This window comes from Musa acuminata, chromosome BXJ3-7 (assembly GCF_036884655.1).
Source record: "Musa acuminata AAA Group cultivar baxijiao chromosome BXJ3-7, Cavendish_Baxijiao_AAA, whole genome shotgun sequence".
In the NCBI taxonomy this organism is placed as follows: domain Eukaryota; kingdom Viridiplantae; phylum Streptophyta; class Magnoliopsida; order Zingiberales; family Musaceae; genus Musa; species Musa acuminata.
Window position 1 is genome coordinate 9538108 of NC_088355.1, and position 24221 is coordinate 9562328.

A 24221-nucleotide genomic window follows, 5' to 3' on the forward strand; every position below is an offset into this window, starting at 1 on the left:
AGCCGCGGGTCACGTGGGACCCAATTGTGTTTCCAATCATAAAGTAGGTGTGAAAGATCGTCTCGCAAACAAAACTGTCAATTAAACAGCAACGTTTTTCGTACCCCTAATAATGTTTTAATTTGAGCTACCCTTATGGTTGTTGGAGCATAAGAGTGGGGCCCCTATGCTACCTCTCAGTGCCTATGGGTTTCGCGGAAGGTAGGTAGAAAAATATTTATGTCTGCTTTTCTTTTTTAATTAAATAATAATAATTTCCGATGTGTTCTACCGCAATGCCCCTTCTGCATCTCATCTACCCCCTTACACCAACCCCGCACCTTGTGCGCTATAAATGAAACCCTCACCGTTCTCCTCTCTTCCTAGGAAGAGTTTCTCTCGCTTAGAGCTCTTCTCTTTGAAACCCCTTTAGGCATACTGTTCCCAGAAGGGACAGAGAAGAGTTCCAGAGATGGCCCTCGCCAGCGGCTCTTCCCTCCTCCCCCGCCATCATCCGCTCCCGTGTTCGTCCTCGGCCGGCGGCCAGGCTTACCTCCCATCCCTTGTTCGCGCCGGCCAGAGAAGGGCCCCTTCCCGCCCCATTTCCGCCGTCCACGCTGCGGAACCCGCCAAGAACCCGGTCAAGACCAAGGAACCGGCGCCGGTGACGGAGACGAAGCCGGGGAAATGGTCGGTGGACAGTTGGAAGGCCAAGAAGGCTATCCAACTGCCGGAGTATCCCGACAAGGCTGAGCTGGAGTCGGTTCTGCGAACGATCGAGAACTTCCCGCCGATCGTGTTCGCCGGAGAGGCCCGCCACCTGGAGGAGCGCCTCGCCGACGCTGCCCTCGGCAAGGCGTTCCTCCTCCAGGGGGGCGATTGCGCCGAGAGCTTCAAGGAGTTCAATGCCAACAACATCCGGGACACCTTCCGGATCCTCCTCCAGATGGGCGCCGTCCTCATGTTCGGTGGTCAGTTGCCTGTCGTCAAGGTACCGTTGATCGAAAAAAAAAAAAACCATGGGATCTAGATCGCTTGCGATCTCGCCAGATCTGGAGTCTGGATTGGTGATCTTAATTTGGAGTTTTGTTTTGATTGGTTTCTATAGGTGGGGAGAATGGCGGGACAATTCGCGAAGCCGAGGTCGGAGCCGTTCGAGGAGAAGGACGGGGTGAAGCTGCCCAGCTACAGAGGGGACAACATCAACGGCGACGCGTTCAACGAGAAGTCGAGGGTTCCCGACCCGCAGAGAATGATCCGGGCATACTGCCAGGCGGCGGCGACGCTCAATCTGCTCCGGGCGTTCGCCACCGGTGGCTACGCCGCCATGCAGCGCGTCACACAGTGGAACCTCGATTTCACTGAGCACAGCGAACAGGGAGACAGGTAGGCGAATATCAAACCCCTGCCGCCGTTACATCATTCTGTTGAAAAGATTCAATTTTTCAATGATGTATGATCATCTTTTTTCCCGAACAATTGCATCTTTCAGTTTATATCTGCTTTTTTCCTTGTCTCGTAGTTCTAATCTTTTTAAAGGATCAAAATTACCTAAACTTTTTTTAATTTGAACTTTTGGCAAATTGTAACAAAAGAACTCAGGATTTTTTTTGTCTATCATACAAAATTTCTTTTCATTTCTTCCACAAAAAATTGAATGACGAGACTGTCTATATGTAACTATTAATTTTTGCTATGTTTTTCTTTGTTATAAAGCATGATCTATTAATCATTTTAATGTAGCCTTGTACTTCCTGTTTCCCTAGTATACCTTGCAGATCTTTTTGGAAATTCTACAAAAGAGTTTCTCATGTCAAATTGTTCGACCGACATGGATTTACGAATGCCCTCATCTTTCTTTGTCAATCCTTATAACGACTTTTGGAAGAAGTTATTGGATCAGTCTACTGATTGGCCTATTATATAGCTTACACCGGCTCTGCTTGCTCTGAGCCTCACTATGTCGTCTGATTGGAGCTGATGTTGCCATGTTGTTCGTTGTTGTGCCACTAACAGGTATCAGGAGCTGGCTCACCGGGTGGATGAGGCCCTTGGGTTCATGGCTGCAGCTGGGCTCACTATGGACCATCCTATCATGACAACCACTGAGTTTTGGACCTCCCATGAGTGCCTGCTTCTCCCCTATGAGCAGTCCCTCACCCGTGAGGACTCCACCTCTGGTCTCTACTATGACTGCTCTGCTCACTTCCTCTGGGTCGGTGAGCGTACACGCCAACTCGATGGTGCCCATGTCGAGTTTCTCCGTGGCATTGCCAACCCTCTTGGGATCAAGGTAGGAACAATAATCATTATAGATGGGGAATTCATACTCTCTGCTATCTAACAGATGAATGATAACCGGACATAACATTCATATGTTATAAAGATAAATTCCATGATCTTGTGTGGTAACTTGGATGTTATGTTGCCAACAAAGTACACAAAAATTTTCTGATAATGCTAAAAAATTAAAAGGCGAGGATAATGAGAACATTTGTTGTTAGAACATTTGTTTTCGTTTCACTTGTGAATCATCAAGACTTTAATTCTTTTGTGAGATCTTTTCACCTTTCATATTTTCTAGGTTATGCAACATGCAGGATTTCTTTTACAGATTTAACTCAATGATCAATTGTTTAATTGTTGTAGGTAAGTGACAAGATGGACCCTAAGGAGCTTGTGAAGCTGGTTGAGATCTTGAACCCTCAGAACAAGCCGGGGAGGATCACTGTGATAGCAAGGATGGGGGCAGATAAAATGAGAGTGAAACTCCCTCATCTGATTCGGGCGGTCCGGGGGGCTGGACAGATTGTAACCTGGGTCAGTGACCCCATGCACGGGAACACCATCAAGGCCCCTTGTGGTCTCAAGACTCGACCTTTCGATTCAATTCTGGTATATTCACATGATCTACTTCTATGCCTTTTCCACTTATGATGCCAATTTCTTAACTAAGAATGTTCCTATGGTCCATTGACTACACATAAACATCGTATGAACCAAAATCTTTCAAGACAGATTGAATATAATAGATGAAAATCAGTAGTTTTACCATGTCCATCATCCCATATGTCCACCACTGTGAATCATGCTAGGAATCAGTTGACCAGATGGCATATAGCTTGTCGAGGGCTAACAAACGGTCATCAAATGCATTTGTTTGTTGTCTAAAATTAATTATTCTTTTTTAGCTTAGGAAACTGTTCTGTTTTTATAGGGTTTGATGAACAGGTTATATATGTGGTTGGATCGTGGCAAGGCAATAATTGGTGACTATCATTTCATGTTTTGTGTTGGATATTGATTGATTTGGTTATATGTGTGGCCGTGTTGATTGGTGAACCAACTTACTTAATATAAAAATGTCTAGTCTGGTCCACAAGTCATAATTTATTGTGATGTATACAGTGAGAGTCTGATATTATTTTCAACGGCTAGCTGCTATTTGTATGTATCAATATAATATAGCTTATAACTGTATGTATCAACAGCTAGCCACTAATTATGGTGACTATTGTTTCATGTTTTGTGTTGGATATTGATTGATTTGGCTATATTTGTGGCCGTATTGGTTGGCGAACCAACTTAATTAATATAAAAATGTCTAGTCCGGTCCACAAGTCATAATTTATTGTGATGTCTACAGTGAGAGTCTGATATTATTTTCAACAGCTTGCCACTATTTGTATGTATCAATATATAATAGCTTATAACTGCATTCTTTTAGATACTAATTGCTTCCAATAGCATTAACTGAAGTTTTACCCATTTATCAGGCTGAGGTTCGGGCATTCTTTGATGTCCATGAGCAAGAAGGAAGCCACCCTGGAGGTGTGCACCTGGAGATGACCGGGCAGAACGTGACTGAATGCATTGGTGGATCACGGAATGTCACCTTCGACGACTTGTCTTCGCGCTACCACACTCATTGTGACCCTAGGCTGAATGCCTCTCAGTCTCTTGAACTTGCCTTCATCATCGCTGAGCGACTAAGAAAGAGAAGGATTGCGTCAAGGCCCCTTAACCAGGTCAGCTCCTTGCCCTCCCTGGGTCTTTGAAGAAGAGTAGCGTGTACAAAAATGTCAAGAGGTCTAGCAATCCTTCTTTTGCCTGGATGTGTTGCTCTGGGTGGATGGATATGAGCTTCTAAATTATGTTATCTGGTGCTTTTTCTTTCTAATAATGGTGGAACTTATGTACCCCTAAGATAATTGTTTGTTTTTGGCGTGAGAGTTTAAGAATAAAATGCAAAGTTCTTTTTTGGCATTCGGAATGGAGATGGATAGTCGAGAGTATCGAGTGGTGGAAGAAAGTCCTCAATTCTGTTCTTACTAGTCATGCAAATATCACATGTGACATCGTTGGGAAATTATCCTGCATCCATCATCTTTTGGTTGATAGATGTTTTCTGCATCGTTCGTGAACCTAAAGTTAACAATCTTTTATGAGGATGGAACATAGTTTAGCATCAAAACAGGCTCTGATTACATGATCATCAAAACCCTGTTTAGGATCATCTTATTGGTGTTCAAGAACCATATAAAATCCATGATAACACTAAGGTAAAACTAAGAAACACTTATCTTCTGGTAGATTACAGAGGTGGCACAAGGCGCAGATAATTAATTAGGTTGGGTAAACAACGTTTAGCATCATTGATTCGGGCTTGGCTGCTCCATGATTGGAGTGCTTGAACCTTCACAAGCTCAGCTTCACCATGGGCTTAATGCTAAGCCCAAGAACAATAGTAAGATCACGAGATCAACCCATTATCAAATCCGAGCTCTCGGATAATGATTTCGTACTTTGAATCATACCTCCTCATCAAGATCAAAATGTTGAAGTTGATAATAATATACTCATCAGATCCTTAAACATCTACGATAATAATATTCTCATCAGATCTTTAAACATCTGCATCTTTCAAACATAACACATAAAACTCCCATGCGAGTGGTAGCATAAAAACCTTGTAATAAAAAAAATGTTAGTTGAAAGTAGAGGACTTGGAGACAAAGATCGAAAAGTTCAAAATGTAAAGGAATCAGACAAAGATCTCTCTATCGAAGAAGTCAAACTTAAGAATATGTTCTTGCGAGAGATCAACAGTAGGGACTTGGAGAAACGTTATGAGGAATGATCCTTTGCACGCAGAAGTGGAGACAAGAGTGCTTAGAAATGAGTTTGAGTTAGCCACGGAAGCATAAGAGAATAGCAAGATAACCATAGATGATTTAGCATTTGCCATCGAAGAACTGAGGGCGGAAACCAATGAGGTTAATGAAAGACTCACAGAAACCCAATATGAGCTTAAAAAAACAAAAACATAAGCTGAAAGCTTGAAGTCTTTATTAAAGATCAAGAGGAAAAGTTTCAAGCTGTAATACCCTACTAATTTAAGTTAGCCATGAAAGCAGAAGATAAGAGCAAGATCGTCATAGATGGTTTAGCATTTGCCCTCAAAAAACTGAGGGCGGAAACCAACCAGGTTAATGGAAGACTCACAATAACTCATTGGAAGCTTAAAAAAAGAAGCAGAAGTTGATAGCTTAAAGTCTTTACTAAAGATCACAGACGAAAATTTTCAAGCTGTAACACCCTACGCTTAGTTGAAGTTAGCCATTAAAGTAAAAGAGAAGAGCAAGATAGCCATGGATGATTTAACATTTGCCCTCAAAAAATTAAGAGCAGAAACCAACCAGCTTAATAGAGGACTCACGGCAACCCAATCTGAGCTTAGGAAAAAAAAGAGCAGAAGCTGAAAGCTTGAAGTCTTTATTAAAGATCACAGAGGAAATGTTTCAAGTTGTAACAACCTACTTCTAGTTTAAGTTAGCCATGGAAGCAGAAGAGAAGAGCAAGATAGCCATGGATGGTTTAGCATTTGCCCTCAAAGAACTGAAAGCAAAAACCAACCAGATTAATAGAAGACTCACTGAAACCCAATCTGAGCGTAAAAACACAAGAGTAGAAGCTGGAAGTTTAAAGTCTAATAAAATCATAGAGAAAAAGTTTCAAGATGTAAAGCCCTTTTCCTAGTTTCACATATATCCTATATGTTTGACTAAAATAGAATATCATCTTTCAGTTTAATTACTACTATTAATATGTAAAATATGTAATAGAGTTTTTTCTACCTAATAATTTTAACACTTATACAAAATTATAACATCAAATCTAAAAGAAAAACAAACACATGTAACATGTCTAAAATTTATATATATAAAAATACTTGTAAGTCATCATTTATATCTATGTTAGCATAGGCTCGTACTTGCTCACTTCTCTGCCCAATCACTTTGGGTAGAGTATTAGTATTCTTACATATAAAATAAGATTTATAATGAATAATCATTTAAAAAATATAAGTCTCTATAGATTTATTTAAGTGAGTATATATGATGTCATGTATATAATATTTTAAAATTATATATATATGATATTTAATGATAAATGTTTCATCTTATAATTTTTTAACAAATATATGTAGTGCCCGAATCTTATGCACATTGAATTATAACTAGCATACCAATATAAATAAAAATAATCTATATATGTTACCTTCACTTATTTATATGATTTATAATATTTATGCTTTATAAATATGATAAATAATATGTTCATATTTTTAGCTTTTAAAGTTAAAATACTTGTTTTTTAAAGTATATTATTCATAATATTCTATGGAATGTTGTTGAGTATGCATGTGTATCATTATCTACTTTAAGCATATTTTGTAGCAAAAAGGTATAGTCCTTCGACACAACAAGCTAAAGTGTGTTAACAGACTTGAATATAAGATGTAATTAAAAGATTAGTGTTATTGGTTACTGGTTATGGACCCTTATTTGAATTGATTGAAGTTTGAGATTGAACTAGGGAAGAGAAAAAAATTTCAAGTTAACGAAAGGTAATCATATTTCGGAATAAATTATGTGCACTAGAGAAACCTATCATGAAACAAAATATTTTAATAGAGGCATAATCATATTTATATTCCATGTACCCTAGAACAATCAAGATGTTTCGGATATGAAAGAGCACTATTGACTAAGAACGAAGAGAGATGTCATCCAATTTATTGAAAAGTATCGCACGTATCAATAAATCAAAATAAAATATCAGAGGTCACCAGATACCTTAAATTCATTATAAATACCCCAATGAAAATGGGAAGAAACCAGTTTTAATTTTGTCATAGGTTTGCCTAAGACTAGGGAGGGACATGATGAAATTTGAGTCATTGTAGATAGATTAATTAAGACAGCTCGTTTCTTGCTAATTCATGCTAACTATTCTTATCATATGGAGATTCCATATTCACATAAGTCTTCATAAGAAACTAAAGATAAAGATACCTTTTAACATTATTTTTCATCCTTAAACAAATGATTAATAAAAAAAATTATTTAGATATTAGAAAATATGCTAAGAGCTTATGTTATGGAATTTAAGATATTATAGAGCAAATATTTATCTTTAATAGTGTTTGTCTATAATAACAATTACCAAGTAACCATTATGATAGCACCATTTAAAATACTACACAATAGAAAGTGCATATCACTTATTCATTGGGATGAGATGAGTGAAAAAAATATTTGGAGCTAGATTTAATGAGAAAAACATCACAAGTAATAAAAAAAATTCACCAAAGGATGAAGGCAACACAAAACAAGCAAAAATATTATATTGATAATAGGATATTTTAAAGATAAATGTGATATAGTATTCTTAAAGGTGGCATCAATGAAAGAAATTATAAAATTTAGAAAGAAAGACAAGTTAAGTCCTCGATATATAGAACCATATGAAATTATTGATAAGGTTGATGATGTGATATATAAACTAGTCTTATCTCCTACATTAGCAAGAGTGCATAATGTATTCTATGTATAAATATTGAGAAAATATATATTAGTTCCTTCTCATATCCTAAATGAACAACTAATAGGATTGGATGAAAATTTTGATATATGAGGAATAGACTATACAAATTCTTGATATAAAAGAGAAAGAACTTCGTAATAAGAAGACCAATTTAGTTAAAGTGCTACGGAAGAATCACATAACGGAGGAAGCAAGTTAAAAAAGAGAATGAGAGAAATATTCGGAGCTATTCAAGTAAGAAATTTTAAGGACAAATTTTTTATTATGAGAGAAGGATTGTAATGCCCAAGTTTCATACACATTGAATTACAATTCGTATATCAATATAAACAAAAATAATATGTATATACCCTCGTTTAGTTATATGATTTATGATGTTTATACTTCATAAATATGATAAATGATACATTCATATTTTTAGCTTTTAAAGTTAAAGAATATACTTTTCAAAATATATTATTTATAATTATCTACGAAATATTAGTCGAGCATACATAAGTATCATTGTATACTTTATGTATATTTTACAATAAAAATGTATGGTTCTTCGATGCAATAAGCTGAAGTATATTAGCGAACTTGAATATAAAGTTAAGATATGATCATATATATATATATATATATATATATATATATATATATATATATATATATATATATATATATATATATATATATATATATATATATATATATATATTAGTGACTACATTTGAATTTTAATCGATTAAGTAAATCTCAAGGCTTGAATGAGTTTAACCATGATTAAGATATAAAAGTTTAAGTTTTAAACATTATGTATATAGAGGATTAGGCATGGATGGAGTAATAAAAAATTAAATAAAAATATAAATTATAGAGGAGTGTCATACTAAAGATGTTGAGATACATAACTGAGATTAAATGATAAGTTTAGACAAAAATATCATTTTTGTCCAACCAAATTAGACTCAATTGAAGTTGCTATAATCTTATAATTATATTATTAAAAAAAGTATAAAATAAAGTCTAATGGTATTGAACCATAGACCTAATGGTAACCTCTTAAACACATCTCCCTTATCTTCACTTTGTCTTTTTATCAATCTAATAACCCATGACCTTTTCTCTTTTTTTTCAACCATTGTCTTAGCTTTTCTCGTGAAAGTTAAGAAACTCTAAGTATAAGGAAGGTTGAGGTAAGAAAAACTTAATTATTCTCTTACTAGACCTATGATTTTGATTTTATAAATTATATACTAATATTTTTAGCTACTTTTGGGTAATCTAGACTTCAAATTAATATTTAATTTTTGGATATGTTTTATATGAATTCTAATGGTTCTAAAACCTTTGGTATGACTTTAATCTGAGATCGATTTGTAAAATTATGAGTATCTTAATTTGAGGTAATTAAAGTCTTATTTTTTTAGAAAGAGTCCTATTCGGCCCTCTTAGATATATGATTAGGCTTTATCCTTTTAATATATTTTAAAATATTTCATTAAAGATATGTGAGATTTGGAATTGAATTAATATAACCTACTAAGATATGAGATTTATAAATTTAAATTATCCTAACATAGTTTCAACAAAACATAATATATGTGGATAGTTGAATTTGAAGGATAATTTAGTCTCCAAATAATTCTATTTTAAGCTAAAAATTAGGAGGTAGTTAGTTTTTATGTGTCTTATAGTTTTTTTATTAAATTTCATGATAATTAAAAATCATTTAATTATATAAAATAATGAAGTAAATTTCTTCGTAAAGTTATACGATAGTTTGAACAATACTAACTAGTTTATTTGATTATATAAAGAATTATTGATAAATAGTCCATGGAATTTAAATAAATTTTTTATGTTGATTATAATATATTTTATTAGGGATTTTATCAAAAAAATAAATAAATTATTATAAATCAATAATTCAAGATGTAGGATTCTTAATTAAGGCATCTCATATCCCTATACTCCTAATTTGATAGGTATACCACTCCATAACATACTCGGTCATTAAAGAATATGATTTTTTACCAACATCTTTATTTTTGAGTTAAATAAGATAAATATAGGTTTAATTCATTGTAAAATAATGATCATATAAATTATCATATTCATAATGTATTTTCAAGAGTATGTTTTAAATGATATGATTGTCATAAACTAGGCATGAGCTAAATATGAATGTACATATTTTGTAAGCATAAAAATATATAAATTATGATAAAAAATATTATATATATATATATATATATTATAAGCATAAAAATATATAAATTATAATAAAATATATTATATGCATGCATACACTGTGGGAGTAAATGAATATATTACAATGTGTAATGCATGTGTTGTGACGTACGGTATGGAAGCACATATATATATTATGAATTACGGTGTGAGAATATACGTATATATTATAACATATAGCATGAGACTGTACGTATATATTATGATGATGTGTAATATGGGAATGCACGTTATGATATGGGGTATAGAAGTTTATAAATTTGTTATATTTCCTATATATACATATAAGCATTTTGAATTATTTTGATATAGAATTTTATTTTTTTTCTTTTGCATATACTATGGTATAGGGTTATGCTTACTAGAAAAGTAATAGGATGAGGTGTTTATCATTAAAAGTCTTATGTCAATGATTTTAAAATAAACCTAAATAAAATTATAAAGGCTTATACTTACCGAATGATTACTTGTCATAGGCCCTATTTTATAGGTAAAAATATTAGTACCCCACCTAAGTGATTGGGTCGGGAAGTAAACATATGCGAGCTTATGCTATTGCAGATATGAACGATAACCTATGGGCCTTTATCTATGTATAACTGTTGAATATATTATGTAAGTATTTTTCTTTTTGGTTAGCGGTTATAATCATGTACATATATCAAAATCATTGTATACAAGAGCACAATAAATTGATAAAATTTTATGTCAAAATAGCTCAAAATGCTTATATGCATATGTAAAAATTATAGCACATTTATGGATTTCTACATCACATATAATAAAATATATGTGCATTCTCATCTTGGATGTCATCATTATACATGTACTTTCACATGGTACATCATAGCATATATTCATGTACTCTCATACTGCATGCTATAGAAAATATATACACTTCACATCTCACGTCATAATATAGGTATGTATATAATATATTTTTTTATCATAATTTATATATTTTTATGTTTATGTAATATATACATTAACATTGAGCTTATGCTTAGCTCATAACAATCATACCATTCAAAATATGCTTTTCAAAATATATTATAAATATGATAATTTATATGACTATTATTTTTTAGTGAATTAAACTTATACATATCCAATTTAACTTAAAAATGAATATACTAATAAAAGATCATATTTCTAATGATCGAGTGTGTTAAGGAGTGATAAACCAATCAAATTGGGAGTATAACATCATGATATGCTTTAATTTAGAACCCTACCTTTTGAATTGCTAATTTATAATAATTCATATAAATAATTTATAAAAAATTAATGAAATCTCTTATAAAACAGACTATATTCAACCTAAAAATTCATATAAATTTTACTATCAATTTTTTTAATAATTTACTTTATAATCAAATATACTAGTTAGTATCAATTAAACCATAATATAATTCAATGTAATAATTTTTTTTCACTATTCTCGCTAACCAAATGATCTCGAATCATTATGAAATTTTATAAAGAAAAATAGGAGACATATAAAACTAAATGCACACTAAATTTTAATTTAAAATAAAATCATTTTGAGGCTAAACTATAATCCCAAATTAACTATCAACACCTATTCTATTATACTAAAACTAGGTTAAGCCTATTTGAACTTATAAACCTCATATCTTGATGCATAATAACTTAAGTCTAAGTTTTATATAATTAAAAGGAAACCTTTTAAAACATATCAAAAGAACATAAGCTAATTTATATTCTTAAGAGAGTCAATTTAGTTTTAATAAAACTATTTCTTAGAAAATAAGAGATTGAGATACTCATAATTATATGTACCAATCTCAAATTAAAGTCATACCAAAAGTTTTAGAATCACAAGAGATTCATATAAAAAAAATTAAAAAAAATTAAAGATTAATTTGAAGTTTAAGTTACTTAAGAGTAACTGAAAACATTAGTCTATAATCTATAAAACTAAAATCCTAGATAAAGCAAGGAAAAAATTTAGTTTTTCTTACCTTAATTTTCCTTACAACTAAGATCCTTAGCCTTGAACGAAGAAAGGGTTGAGATATGAGAGAAAAAAAGATAAAAATTAAGGAATTTGTTTACTCATAAAAAAGATAAGGTTAAAGTAAATAAGAGCTGATTTTGGTGAGTTTCTCAAGAGGTAGCTAAAAGGTAGGTTTAATCCCATTCGATCTCCTCTCAAGTTTTTCTTTTTCTTTCTTAACATAATTCTATTGTTATAATAACCCAATTTGAATCAAATTTGGCTTGATAAGAATGATATGTTTTAATAAATATTTTTAGTATAATACTCTTATTTAATTTTTTATTATTTTATCCATACTTGAGTAATTTATTATCCTCCATATATATGATGTTCAAAATTATATGATGTTTAAAATTTAAATTTTTTTATTTTTAATCATGGTAAACCTCATTTAAGCATTGTATGTTGATTACCATAACCTTATACTCGGATTCACTAGAATACTTAAAACTTTTTACACCAAAGAATCGTATTTCTTTACTGTAAAATATGTCTAAAGTAGAAATTAATGTTTACATATGTTCAACCAATATTTGGTACAATAAATATTATTTTTGAAATCATATATATTAATCTTAAAAGTTGAAAACTTGTGATTCCATGAGACTCAGACACTACATAACCAACATCAAAAGAATTTGAAGTATGGAGTTTCAGCTCTAGGAATCTGTTTCTGGATGGAATGAGAAAGAGAACCGCTTCGTGGATACTATTAACATACCTGAAGAGGAGATTACCAATACAAAAACAAAGAACGATAAGTTGTTGGAATCACAAAGAGCAGCCACGGAAGAGAATGCTAAGGGACATGCTAAAACAAGCCGTGAATGAAGCAAGCATTGTCAAAGAAAAAGAATCCTATAGATTGCCAGGAAAGAGACCGCTCAGCTAAAGGATCTGTTATCTGATACGGAAAATTACTTGCAGAGATTAAAGCAAGACCATGAAGGCCTCAAAGTCAGTGAAGCTGCGGCCACTGGCAGTGCGAGGGTGTTGAAGAGATTTCTTGCCGCAGCATCAACACTGGACTCGAGCAAAGTTGCGAATGAATCGATCTCAGATAGTATTGTCAGTGAAGCCGGTAAAGTGGTAACAAAGTTTTCTTTGGAACGTTGGAGTGCGCGAAGGCATTCAATAGGAGAACCAGGAAAGTTAAAGGGAGAGGGTCATCGCATATCTGCATCGCTTAGTAACATGTCTGAGATAAGGGCTGCTTCCTCCATCGTTGCAGGCGATGAGGAGACATTTAAATTCTGATGGTTCTGATCACATAGATGCAGCTTGTTTAGGTGACTTTGAACCTGATCACATAGATGCTGTGAAAAGAAGAAGCAAAAGAGAATTATTCGGAGATTTGGAGATATGCTGAGAGGAAAAAGCTTTCACAAGCAGAATTCATCATCTGCAGGTCTCCAATAATGTAAACTTATTATGTCCTTGTGGCATTGTCCCATAAAAGAAACAACAGCTCTGCCAGTACTCATGCTTAAGAAACTTACGTTTGTAATTGATACATCGAGCAGCAGAAATGAGCAGTTCTACAGTCGATGTGCAGCCCAAAACTATCTTCACCAAATTTTGATGCAGTTAGTGACACGGTTTAGAACAATTCACAACTATAGTTATTTGCATGATATGAGAGGAGATCCATACCAGTTCTTGGGATAAGTGGCAATCCGAAAGAACAAGTTCAAAGAGCAAATTGATTTCGACAACAAATACCACAGTATCAGCCATTCAAGAACAATTGTCGAAGCATGTTCAGATCATTATATTAGGTGATCACAAATGAATCACTTTAGAAGATGAAAAATCAACTCTTCATGGATCACTAGTTATACAATACAAAGAACCCTCGACCGTATGCAATGTTATAAGACAATAACAAGTGTGATGTTACACTGCCAAGAAGCTGACACATGCCAAACTATCTTACAACCTCTCTAAAGGTATCTAAAATGACCTGCAGCCTCATACATTTCCAGAAATTTTCTGGTTGATCCACTCAAATATGTAGTCCACATAGGAGTTTGTGATCCCGCGTATCAACACAAAATAATCAACAAATGGTTGGGTGCTGTCTACTATGGTTTTATCTACAGAAAATTATACATTATTCTTCTAGTTATCTGCTCAGGAGAGAATCCCTGATGGAATCTCGAAATTGGAAAAGGTTCGAGACACCTAATCTTTCTGCGAGGTGATGGATATAGATCTGTGTTACAGCAGACTCTGGAGAGAGGGACTCAGGAAGGTTAGGAAGGCATTCAGGTAGATGGCCAGCACTGTCCCCAGAAGAACAAAAGAGAGAAATCACAGCTCGGCAGAATATAAACCTGATCAGAAAATGAAAAGAGACCAAGATAAAATCTCCGCTAATAATCAATAGCAATACAAAAAATTATAATAAATATCACTATTTCTATGCACAATAGCAATAGTATTCTATAATTTTCTAAATTTTCTAAATTTTATGATGCAATTTTCTAAATATCACAAGCCAGGATCATTACAATTTTCTAAATTTTATGATGCAAGTGATCAACCGTGATATGGCTGAATCCTCACAAATTGTACTCTGTGCCATGCAACTACCAATCCCCTCCAGTTGTGCATGTTTCAAACTTTAAAGCCATTGGTCAAATGACAAAAAGAAGGTTGTCTTCTACAACTTTAGTGCTCCATATATTAAACGACCATATGAACAAAAGTATAGACAGAAGTTCTGCAACATACCCATCAAGAAAAATCATGCAGCAGCAAATTGATGACAGTAATATCTGATAGCGTTATGTTATCTAATAATGTTATGTCATTGTTAATTATAATTTCATGTCCTATCTTTCTTCGTTGCCATCACAGCTCAGGAGTAGCTGGTTAACAATTTAACAAGAAGGAAGATTACATTATATCACATATAACTCCACTATACCAGACGTTTAAGTTTTACTCAAGTTAACAAGTTTAACAGCCCCACTAAATCAGAAAGACACATTTTGCTACCTCAATTATTGTTTTCTTTGGTGGCAAAAGATTGTTAATTATTCAAATGTTGCTAGTAAGAGGTTCTTTATATCATGTTCAATGAAAAAGCTGTTAAAAATTTGACAAAAATATATTAAAAACAATTACCTTAGAATCAGTCGTCGTAGAAATGGATCACTTAAGACTTGAGCCCAAACCTGATCAAGAGAATAAGATGTACAGAGTGCAACTTCCCATTCAGCTAAAGCAGAAGAAAGCAGGCTCTCAGCATTGCTGTATGCATCCTGAAAATACATATAAAGACATTAGACAAGCTTCAAATGATGTACATCAAAAAGTGTCAAGGCAACTTACGTCTTCCACATCAGAAGAAAGGCCTACTAACTGGTAAAAGGCCTGTAATGGGGCAGTTAGGAAATAAGTAAACTGGCTTCCACTAGATGTCAGACCAGTATCAGATACTGATAACAGTTTCTCATGTGAAAGAAGCAATGCAGATGTTTCTCCTCTTTCTGCACCATGTATAGTCTACAAATTTGATAACAAGCATAAACAAGAGATGAGCCAGGAATAACATGAATGAATGATGACCTACTAAATAATATATTCTTTACCAAATTAGTAGGACTAGGCTTGTGTCTAAAAAGATGATTGACCCTATACACGAGACTCCCGCTAATGCAGGATTTTGAAATGGTCAATGTACATAGCCCTAAACTTGTAAGCAAGGATGCTGTTTTCGTGAATTGAACCTTGATACCCAGAAATCTGGATATTATGGCATTAAGGTTTGCTCTCACTTAAATTCTAAGGAATCACAAAGTAAAACAAAAAATCTTATTTCTGCTTGTGTTCATTATGATGCATTAATGATTAGAAAGTCCAGAACAAGTTATAACAAACCTGCCTTGAATGCTTGGCTATTTTCGCTGTCAATAATAAGGAAAAGTGGTTTTCTTGTAAATGGAACCAAATCTTCAGGATAGAGGTTTGAACCTGATATTAGAAAACACAGTTAAAAGCATACCCCGACACAAGAAAGAGGAACTTCTAATGCAAAGTTCCAATAATAGTGACTAAAATTTAATCTGATGTACAACAGAAAACACCTCCAGTTCCTTGAGAACCTAGGCATACATAACTCCTTAAATTTGTATTTGAATTTAGTGTATCATCAGCGGCAGGTTGAGACAGTGAGCTGTCCTTTTTCCGAGAAGCATGATTTGCTTTTGAGGAATTTGACGACTTTCCATGAAAATCATTTTGAGAAGCAACACTACAGTCTGTCTTTCCTGCATATATTTCACTTGAGATAAGATGGAATGGTCTAAGCACATGACATATAGTTAATATAATACCAGCAGCACAAAGGAGACCTGAAGCTGATATATAGACTAGCAAAATGCTGTCTGAAGACAATTCTTCACATATTGTAGCAGTTACCTGCAAATAAATCATATAAGCCACCAAAAAATTGGTCAGAATATGGAAGTACAGCATGATGTACACATATACCTAGCAGATACACACCAAGGATGTTATTAACTTATTGTATTTTAAAACTCAACAAATTAGCGAGCTGACGATAACAGTCAGACTACTAATTTAACCCCCTCCATTCTTCTCCCTGTCTTCATATAGAATATCCATCCATGCATATAAATCATATTTGTGTTCTGATTTAATTGACACTCTAGTTGTTCAACTATTGTAAGACGTACAAGGATAATTGGCTTTCTTTAGAGAATTTAACTGGAAAGGTTCCTGTATCACTCATTGGGTACTAGAGGTACCAGTCCTTTGCAATTGTAAATGCACACAAAGTTTTAATAGAATGGTTGCACATGCAACAATATAAAATAGTTACTGATCTTTCCTAAATATCCTGCAAACAGAGCACCAGATCCAGACCTTAGTTTTAGAAATGAACTACATTGTTATTATTGAGTTCTAATCAGTATGCAAGATCCAGCAATGCTTTTTAGCTCTGGTTTCAGATCCACTAGTGATAGATTGTGTAGCAATCCCATTCATTGGCTTCTTTGAAGGTCTAGATTCAATCCAATATTATTGTAACATGAATACCCATAAAATGAAACACCAAGCAATCTGAAGCGATTGTTTTAGGTCATACAAACAGTAATAACCAGAGATGATGACATTAGCAATAGCCTTAACCTGAAAATAGAACAACTGACTTCCCGAAGCAATTGTTCTGATACAAAAATGAATGCATTAAAGATGGAATGGAAATAACAATTCAAACTGGTAGCACCCTTAATACTCACCGCAAGCAAATGTGAGACGGAAGGGTGATAAATAACTGCTTTCCGTGGGTTTGGAGGCAAATCTGGATCCATCAGATCAGCAGCAAGATTTATATCAATCAATCCAGATGTTCCACTCTGATCGCTAAAAGCACCATTTTCACACGATTCTTTTTTAGGAAGTTGATAGGAGGATCCACTGGGTTCCCATTCCAAACATTGTAGCATTCTGAAAGTGTCCAGAGTAAGTTCTGCAAGCTTAATCTGAAAGCATGGACAAGGAATTTTACACTTTGTAAGTATCAATGCTCTATAATTAGATCCAAAAATAGTTTGCACTTTCCTCTAATGTAAGATGTAAATATCTAATGATCCAAGTAGGTAAGTTATTGACGAGCGAACACTTGTTCACTCTGCTGAATCATAAACACCAACAAACCTCATTTCGGCAATAGCTTGTCAGCAAAGCATCTTGCAGTCTCAACACTCTATTTGCATGAAATCTTGCAATATGCGGCACGGAAGATGGATGGGCATCAAACATGACATTGTACCTCAAAGGCCTGGAAATTTTTGAAGATGCATCAGCTTTCAGAAACCTGGATATTTCTTGTGCCACTTGCTTCCATTCTTTAAAGTTTGTCGCCTGGGAAGTAAAAAGGATATGAGAAAAACACATAAAAGGAAAGTGAATTATATCACTTAATAAACAAAAAGAATGACTCAAATCTCATTGATATAGCTAATATTATGTATATAGCTTAAATATTCAACAGAAGGTACATTTTTGGTACATAAAAAAGTTTAAAATATTATAAATGCATAAATGACATATGTACAATTTCTCTTATTAAATAAACTTCAAAGAAAATAAAGCTGTCAAAAAATCTACCATTTGGAAGAAAGAGAACTTTAAAGGAGTTTGGCACCAGGAACATGTAACTTCTTTAAGAAAATGAGTTTGTCAAATTCATTGGCATCAAGTTTGTCGCCAGACCATTTCTCTAGCATGTAAAGCTTAAGCATGCACTGTAAGAATCATGGATGATTTATGCATAAACATTCAGCCGAGTCGACAACCAAATGGCCATGTGCTCGTCAGGTTGACCTATATCAAGGCTTTTGGTTTCAAATTTCAGAACAGAGAGGTAATGAAGGGAATAGAATACTAGGCTGGAACTATTTCTCCCTGCCTCGAAATATGACGAACCACCTGACGAGAACGAAGATGCTTCAAGAATTAATTGAAAAATGCATGAAAAAGAACTTTTCCATCTCGAAAACAAAATCAAACACTATTTGGAAAAGCACCACGAAGAGGCAATTATCAGAGAGAGAGGAGACAGAGGCAACGAATTATGAGCTGATGTCTTGGATTAAATGAAAAATTCAGCGTAAGTAATTGGCTGTTTCTCTAGAAACAGTAAAGACTGTCTAAATGCTAAACCTTTTATTACTGGTCTATCAGAAAAAGGAAAAGAAGGTTTTTGTATATCTATAAACAACAAAATTGGAAGCAAAATTCAAAAGAGATACTATATAGAAAACAGAAGGAACATCACAAGAACCAATCTTTTAAATACCGGGAAGGCGGCCTTTGACTCCTCCACCAGAGCCCTAAACCGGTCGGCGAGCTGCCTGACCTCATCAGTCCGATTCAACAGCAACGCCACGATAAGGAACCGCACGTAGAACCTCAGCTCCTTGTACCTTAGCTTGAGATCGGGCGCCGAAGCCGCCCTCGCCGCCTCGAAGTACCCTCTGCTCACGATCGCCTCGTAGAAGACGTAGGCCTCTAGGAGGAAGCGGACCTCGCTGGTCCACTGATACTGGCCGTAGTAGAGCTGCCCAATCCGGGAGGCGATGTCGCCGATCTCCCATCGACGGAGGCCACCGGCGAGCAACTCGCGACGGCGCTGCTGCTGGAACTGCCAGAGTCGGGTATAGGCCTTGAAGGCCTTGCGGCAGTGAAGGACGTGTAGGGGCCCGCGGGCCCAGGGAGGCAGGTCGCGGACGCGGGCGAACTTCCGGTCCGCGGCATGCACCAGCGACCGGAACTGGGCGAGGTCATCCGAGGCCACGGCGCCTCTGTCGTCCTCCTCAGCCATGGCGGTGGCTCGGGCGCGGCGAAGCAACAGTAGTAGAAGGAGAAGAAGGCCTTCTCGTGCAGTCTTTTTTAGAGGCGTTATAAAAGAGAGGTGTCATAAAAAGACGGGAGATGACGGAAAAGAAATCCGGTTACGGTGCCCCGCGGTTCACTTCAAGGAAGGATGAATACTTACTTTCATGTGGAACCTTGCTCTTGGGGACCACTGCTTCCACCACTTGCTTTTAGAGTAGCATTGCTTTCGTAAGCCTCTTTATTTTGTGTTCGTTGAATAGAGTTGCGAGTCTTCCGCTGAACCCCCAAAAATATTTCTCACCTGTTTATCTCGCCAGTCTCTTCTACCAACTTCGTTGGAGGGTGGATAAACCGTGGGACCCTTCCAATTCCGAAGCCGGTACCCACGTGGGTGCGAAGAGATTGGTGGGAAAAGTAATGTTCTTTATTCAATCGGAAGCTTTGCGTGCTTCCTTTACTTTAATGGTGGATTAGAGTACCTACTCCTCAGAAAGAGCAACTTCGTGTTAATATTTTAATGGATGCTTGCATCCAAGTAATGGATCCCAAAACTATTCCAAAATTGAAATCATAGGATTCAGCTCATGGAATATGTGATAATTACCATGCAAATGCAATCATTAGAGTTCCGCTCTTGATTAAGTGCATAATATTGTAACCTACTTTTAATGTTATTGAGGGGGAAATCATTTATGAATCGATATATTAATAAACAAAAATATAAAAGCATATACTTTGAAGATTCGATTAGAGCATACAATGTTATAAATCGATGACGTAAATTCTGATTAATGTCACAATTCGCGTTGATGATTGCCCGAGAAAATGTCACATCATCATTTATTATGATGAAGAGATTTATATAATCCACCTCATATAACTGAGACTTCAATCGGACGAATGACACAAACAATTGTAACGAAGTTTACAATGGATTTGTCTGTTGACCTATAAACAATGATGGAAAAAAAAATTCAAATCAAAAGTTTTTATCTTTCCTCTTCCAATTTTAGTATGGTCAAGAAAACAGTATATTTAAATATTTAAAATGAGGGATTCTATAAATTAGAAAGGATTTTTTTTTTTTTTTTTGAGAAATCGTCTAACATAAAATATTTAAAATATTGCTGATATTTTCTTTAGGTTAAGAAAAAAACAAAGAGTAGGTGGAGAATGGCGATGGGTTGTAAGGTGGCAAGGCACGTGGGCGGTGGGATGAAGCGCTTGCAGAGTTGATGACACCTCCGTTGGAGTCTGTGATGATTTGGATTCTCCCTTGTCTTTATTTTATCTATTATTTTATTTTATTTGGTTTTTCCTTTGACTTTGGTCGCTGTCTCATGCCTCCTCTCTTTTTGTTCCCCCCGTGGGGCCCGAGGAGTTCATGTGAGACATCAGCCTCGGCGGGTGCGAAACACCCGTACACCTTTCCACGTGGTCTTGCCGTGCTTAGTTTCTTCTGATGTCGCCGAGAGAGCCACGTAGCGTGGGGCAGGGAGAGACGTGGCCGCGCAGTTATCGGGTCGAGATCTGTCGGGACCCGTAACCGAGTCCGATGGCGCAACGTAGGACGCAATAATTGACATGTCATCCGTAACTACCACACACCATGTACCAAATACATTAGATCTGTGTGCCACATTTTCCAATAGTGCGTTAAAATCGGGACACACAGCAGAGATCACGTCCATTTAACCGTTCCTATCAACCATGCACTTGTCTCAATTTGGTCCATCTGTCTCATCAATGTGGATGTCAATCTCAAAGCAACGCCCCATCCTTATGAATCGTCGACGGAACCTTTTCCAGATCAAGCGTCTCAAGCAACCACCCGAACTTTGATATGAATCATCAATAAATCGGTGGTTGGAGAGTATCTGTTATATCTCGTTGGGTCAACGTCGACATCAAGGTCAATGTCGATGGACTCGTGTCGTTGACCACAACGCCCAACTACTCTCAACTTATTTCCTTCATGCTTCCGACACGGACCAAAGTAGGTCTTCTTGCTTAGTCAAGAAACGCTGTTATAAGTCAATCTCACATCACAAACCTTACGATGATTCAGCATGATCATTTTGCCCGGTCCAAAAGCAAAAGCCACGTTGGCACGAGCTTGACTCGTGCCCCTCAATGTCACCGGTCAAAGTAGCTGCCGAAGGTCAACAGACACGGGGCAAATATTCAAACCGTAGGTCAGCTGACGTCAGGATGGATATGTATTCCCAGGAAGTCAACTCGAATGTTAAAGTTTTTTAATGTAGATATACTTACTTTAACATTCATCCAAATACTCACATCGATCACTTATAACCTTGATTAATATGAGCTAATTTGAATTGTTTTAAAAAATATAGAATAATATATTGACATTATAATAAAATTCGAAGGATATAAATATTAATCATAATGTTTTCAGAGGGGTATACGTGTGTTTGTGTGAATTAATCCCTCAAAACAAAATAGATAAAGTGATGGAGGGTCTGCCATATGATGAGGATCCGACGGCAGTGATGAAGGGAATAGAACACCTGACAGCTTTCACACCTGCCCCTTGTTCTTCGGTTGACTTGGCATTTCTGCTACGTGGCCGACGACGACGACGACGACGACGACGAAGACAGCCAAACACCATACGCCAAAAGCCACGCCTTCGTCGCATCCGTCCAACATCTTCTCGGGTGGCTTCTTAAGTGGTTCCAGCGGACCAACACAAACGCGATCATCACGGAGTCTCTCTCCAGGCTTGATCATGATCGAGTGGGTGTGTGATTGCTGTGCTTCTTACAGCCCAGAATGACGCGACGCCATGGTTTGGCTTGGAAAAAGGATTGGTGGGTCAGTGGAGTTAGTGGAAGGCACTGGGGTAGGAGAAGGTCTCTCCCACAAACGAAGCCAAAAGCAGACATGGCCAACCTAAAGGAGATGGGGGAGATGGTGGCACTTTGAGACCTTCATGTCTCTTTAACCTTTTTGCAGGTCAAAGAGAAGTGATGAAAGATGTTACAGCAGTTCAACCATTCATACTATATTATCATTTATTTTTTCTCCTCTCCACCTGAATTCAATGAAAAGAAGGAACTTTCGTGGGTTCATAACTTCAATGATACTCAAGGGGACACAGAGATGTCAACGACGATGTCAGTGGTGTTGTGGTGGCCACGACGATGGTGGTGGCAACCAACAAGGTGTATGAGTGTGATGGAGAGTAACGATTGCTTCTTCATGTCATCTTTTCTTTCTTCCCTCCTTTGTCTCGGTAATTTTATAATCATATCCTGTTCTTGTGCTCGTTGGTCCCTCTTCTCGATCGACGGTCATTATACCACCTGTTTTTCGCATGCGAGGCTTATCGCTGCTGCTGCTTAAGTTCACGATTGGCGTGACAACCTAATTCCCGGCACCATCTCTCTCTTCATTAATTCTCATCTCCAGTAATCGTGAGGTCACTCTCCCTCACCTTGTTATTGTTGGGTAGAAGAGCCCAGGTGAAGACTTAGCCCAATGCATTGCCTCTTATAATCTATCTAACTCTGTTCGATCATCGCATTCAGGATAAAGAATTACGGAATTAAGACAGTAAACATCATGATGTGAGCAAACATCACCCATACTAACATCGATCTGTCACGTGATTGTCAATTGAATCTCAAAATGATAAATAAAGCCATTTTAATTCTTCTATTATTTGTTTGATTTTTTTCTTCCTCCGTCTGGATCAACAATATCCTTAATCGGACTCTTTTTTATCGAAATAAAGAGAAAGATTCCCAAATGAAAGAAATTTGGGAATCGTTTGAGCTTGGACAAATTGGATCGTTTGAGCAAAAGAAATTAAAAAGAGGAGAGAGAAGGTGAGGAAAATAGATTGAGCGGGCAGTGGCGTGCGGCGGCGTGAAGAGAAAAGAGGAGAGAGAAATAGAGAGAGAAAGTAAGGTTTTTGAGTTTTTTGTTTGACGATCGGTGGACAAACGTTGTCAGTTTTGATCCAAATTTTATGTAGAGAATTCTTGTAGCAAACTCTACGATCTTAATGGTGTTGATCTACAGTTTACCCTCTCTAAGGTACTTTCCTGCGATATTTATTTTGTGAGATTTATAATTCTTTTTGAAGATCCATCCTATATGATGATATGCTAGAGCCCATATATATATGTTCTTGATGTTATTCTGATCCTCTAGCTATTCTAGAGAAGACCTACTGTAAACATGTTATCATTATTATTGATAGTGGAAGTTTGAGGTGAACTACGGTCCCGTGATTTTTTCCACGTTGGGTTTTTCACATTAAAAGATTTGGTCTCACTATGTGATTGATTATTTACTCTATTGTTTATGTTGTGCTGGTTGATATTTATATTTGGATATTAAGTTGGTATTTTGATGAGGAACCCATTGTGATACACAAAGAGGGAAAAGAATATTCTGCTTTAACAGGTTTTTTCCCAACAAGTGGTATCAGAGCAACAGGTTGTTTGGTACTAGTTTTTCTTGTGTGATTGAAATGGAACAATCATACGTATGATTAAATTGAACTCATCAAATTATTCCACTTGGAGGCATCTGATGGAAGATTTACTATATTGCAAAGATTTGTATAAGCCTATCAAGGTTAAAGATAAACCTTCTACTATGGATGATGAAGAATGAGAAGTTCAACATAGAAAAGCCATTGCCTATATTAGAAGATGGATGGACATAAACTTGCATGAGCATATTT

General features: G+C 35.8%; 2 protein-coding genes across 2 annotated transcripts; one reads left to right on the forward strand and one right to left on the reverse strand.

Annotated features, from left to right (window-relative positions):
- Positions 1-350: 350 nt before the first annotated feature.
- On the forward strand, positions 351-4245 carry LOC135643465 (phospho-2-dehydro-3-deoxyheptonate aldolase 2, chloroplastic-like). Its single transcript, XM_065160460.1, has 5 exons — positions 351-970; positions 1088-1365; positions 1996-2272; positions 2629-2874; positions 3756-4245. The coding sequence occupies exons 1-5, from the start codon at positions 452-454 to the stop codon at positions 4035-4037; spliced, it is 1602 nt and encodes a 533-aa protein (XP_065016532.1). The 5' UTR covers positions 351-451; the 3' UTR covers positions 4038-4245.
- A 9629-nt stretch (positions 4246-13874) lies between these two features.
- LOC135642326 (uncharacterized) lies at positions 13875-19561 on the reverse strand. Its single transcript, XM_065158379.1, has 9 exons — positions 18963-19561; positions 17819-18025; positions 17401-17643; positions 16489-16555; positions 16222-16404; positions 16020-16108; positions 15467-15640; positions 15260-15396; positions 13875-14463 (listed from the first exon to the last, which is right to left on the reverse strand). Exons 1-9 carry the CDS (start codon positions 19485-19487, stop codon positions 14253-14255), a joined length of 1836 nt encoding a protein of 611 aa, XP_065014451.1. The 5' UTR covers positions 19488-19561; the 3' UTR covers positions 13875-14252.
- Between the last annotated feature and the right edge of the window lie 4660 nt (positions 19562-24221).

Bases quoted from the DNA above. Each gene is read 5' to 3' on its own strand.
- LOC135643465 (XM_065160460.1), top strand. From the start codon at position 452: ATGGCCCTCGCCAGCGGCTCTTCCCTCCTCCCCCGCCATCATCCGCTC. The intron at 971-1,087 runs GTACCGTTGATC...TGGTTTCTATAG, and splicing joins GTCAGTTGCCTGTCGTCAAG to GTGGGGAGAATGGCGGGACA. The intron at 2,875-3,755 runs GTATATTCACAT...CCCATTTATCAG, and splicing joins GACCTTTCGATTCAATTCTG to GCTGAGGTTCGGGCATTCTT.
- LOC135642326 (XM_065158379.1), bottom strand. From the start codon at position 19,487: ATGGCTGAGGAGGACGACAGAGGCGCCGTGGCCTCGGATGACCTCGCC. The intron at 16,556-17,400 runs GTGAGTATTAAG...ATTTATTTGCAG, and splicing joins CCGTCTCACATTTGCTTGCG to GTAACTGCTACAATATGTGA. The intron at 15,641-16,019 runs GCAGGTTTGTTA...TCAAATTTGTAG, and splicing joins AAAATAGCCAAGCATTCAAG to ACTATACATGGTGCAGAAAG.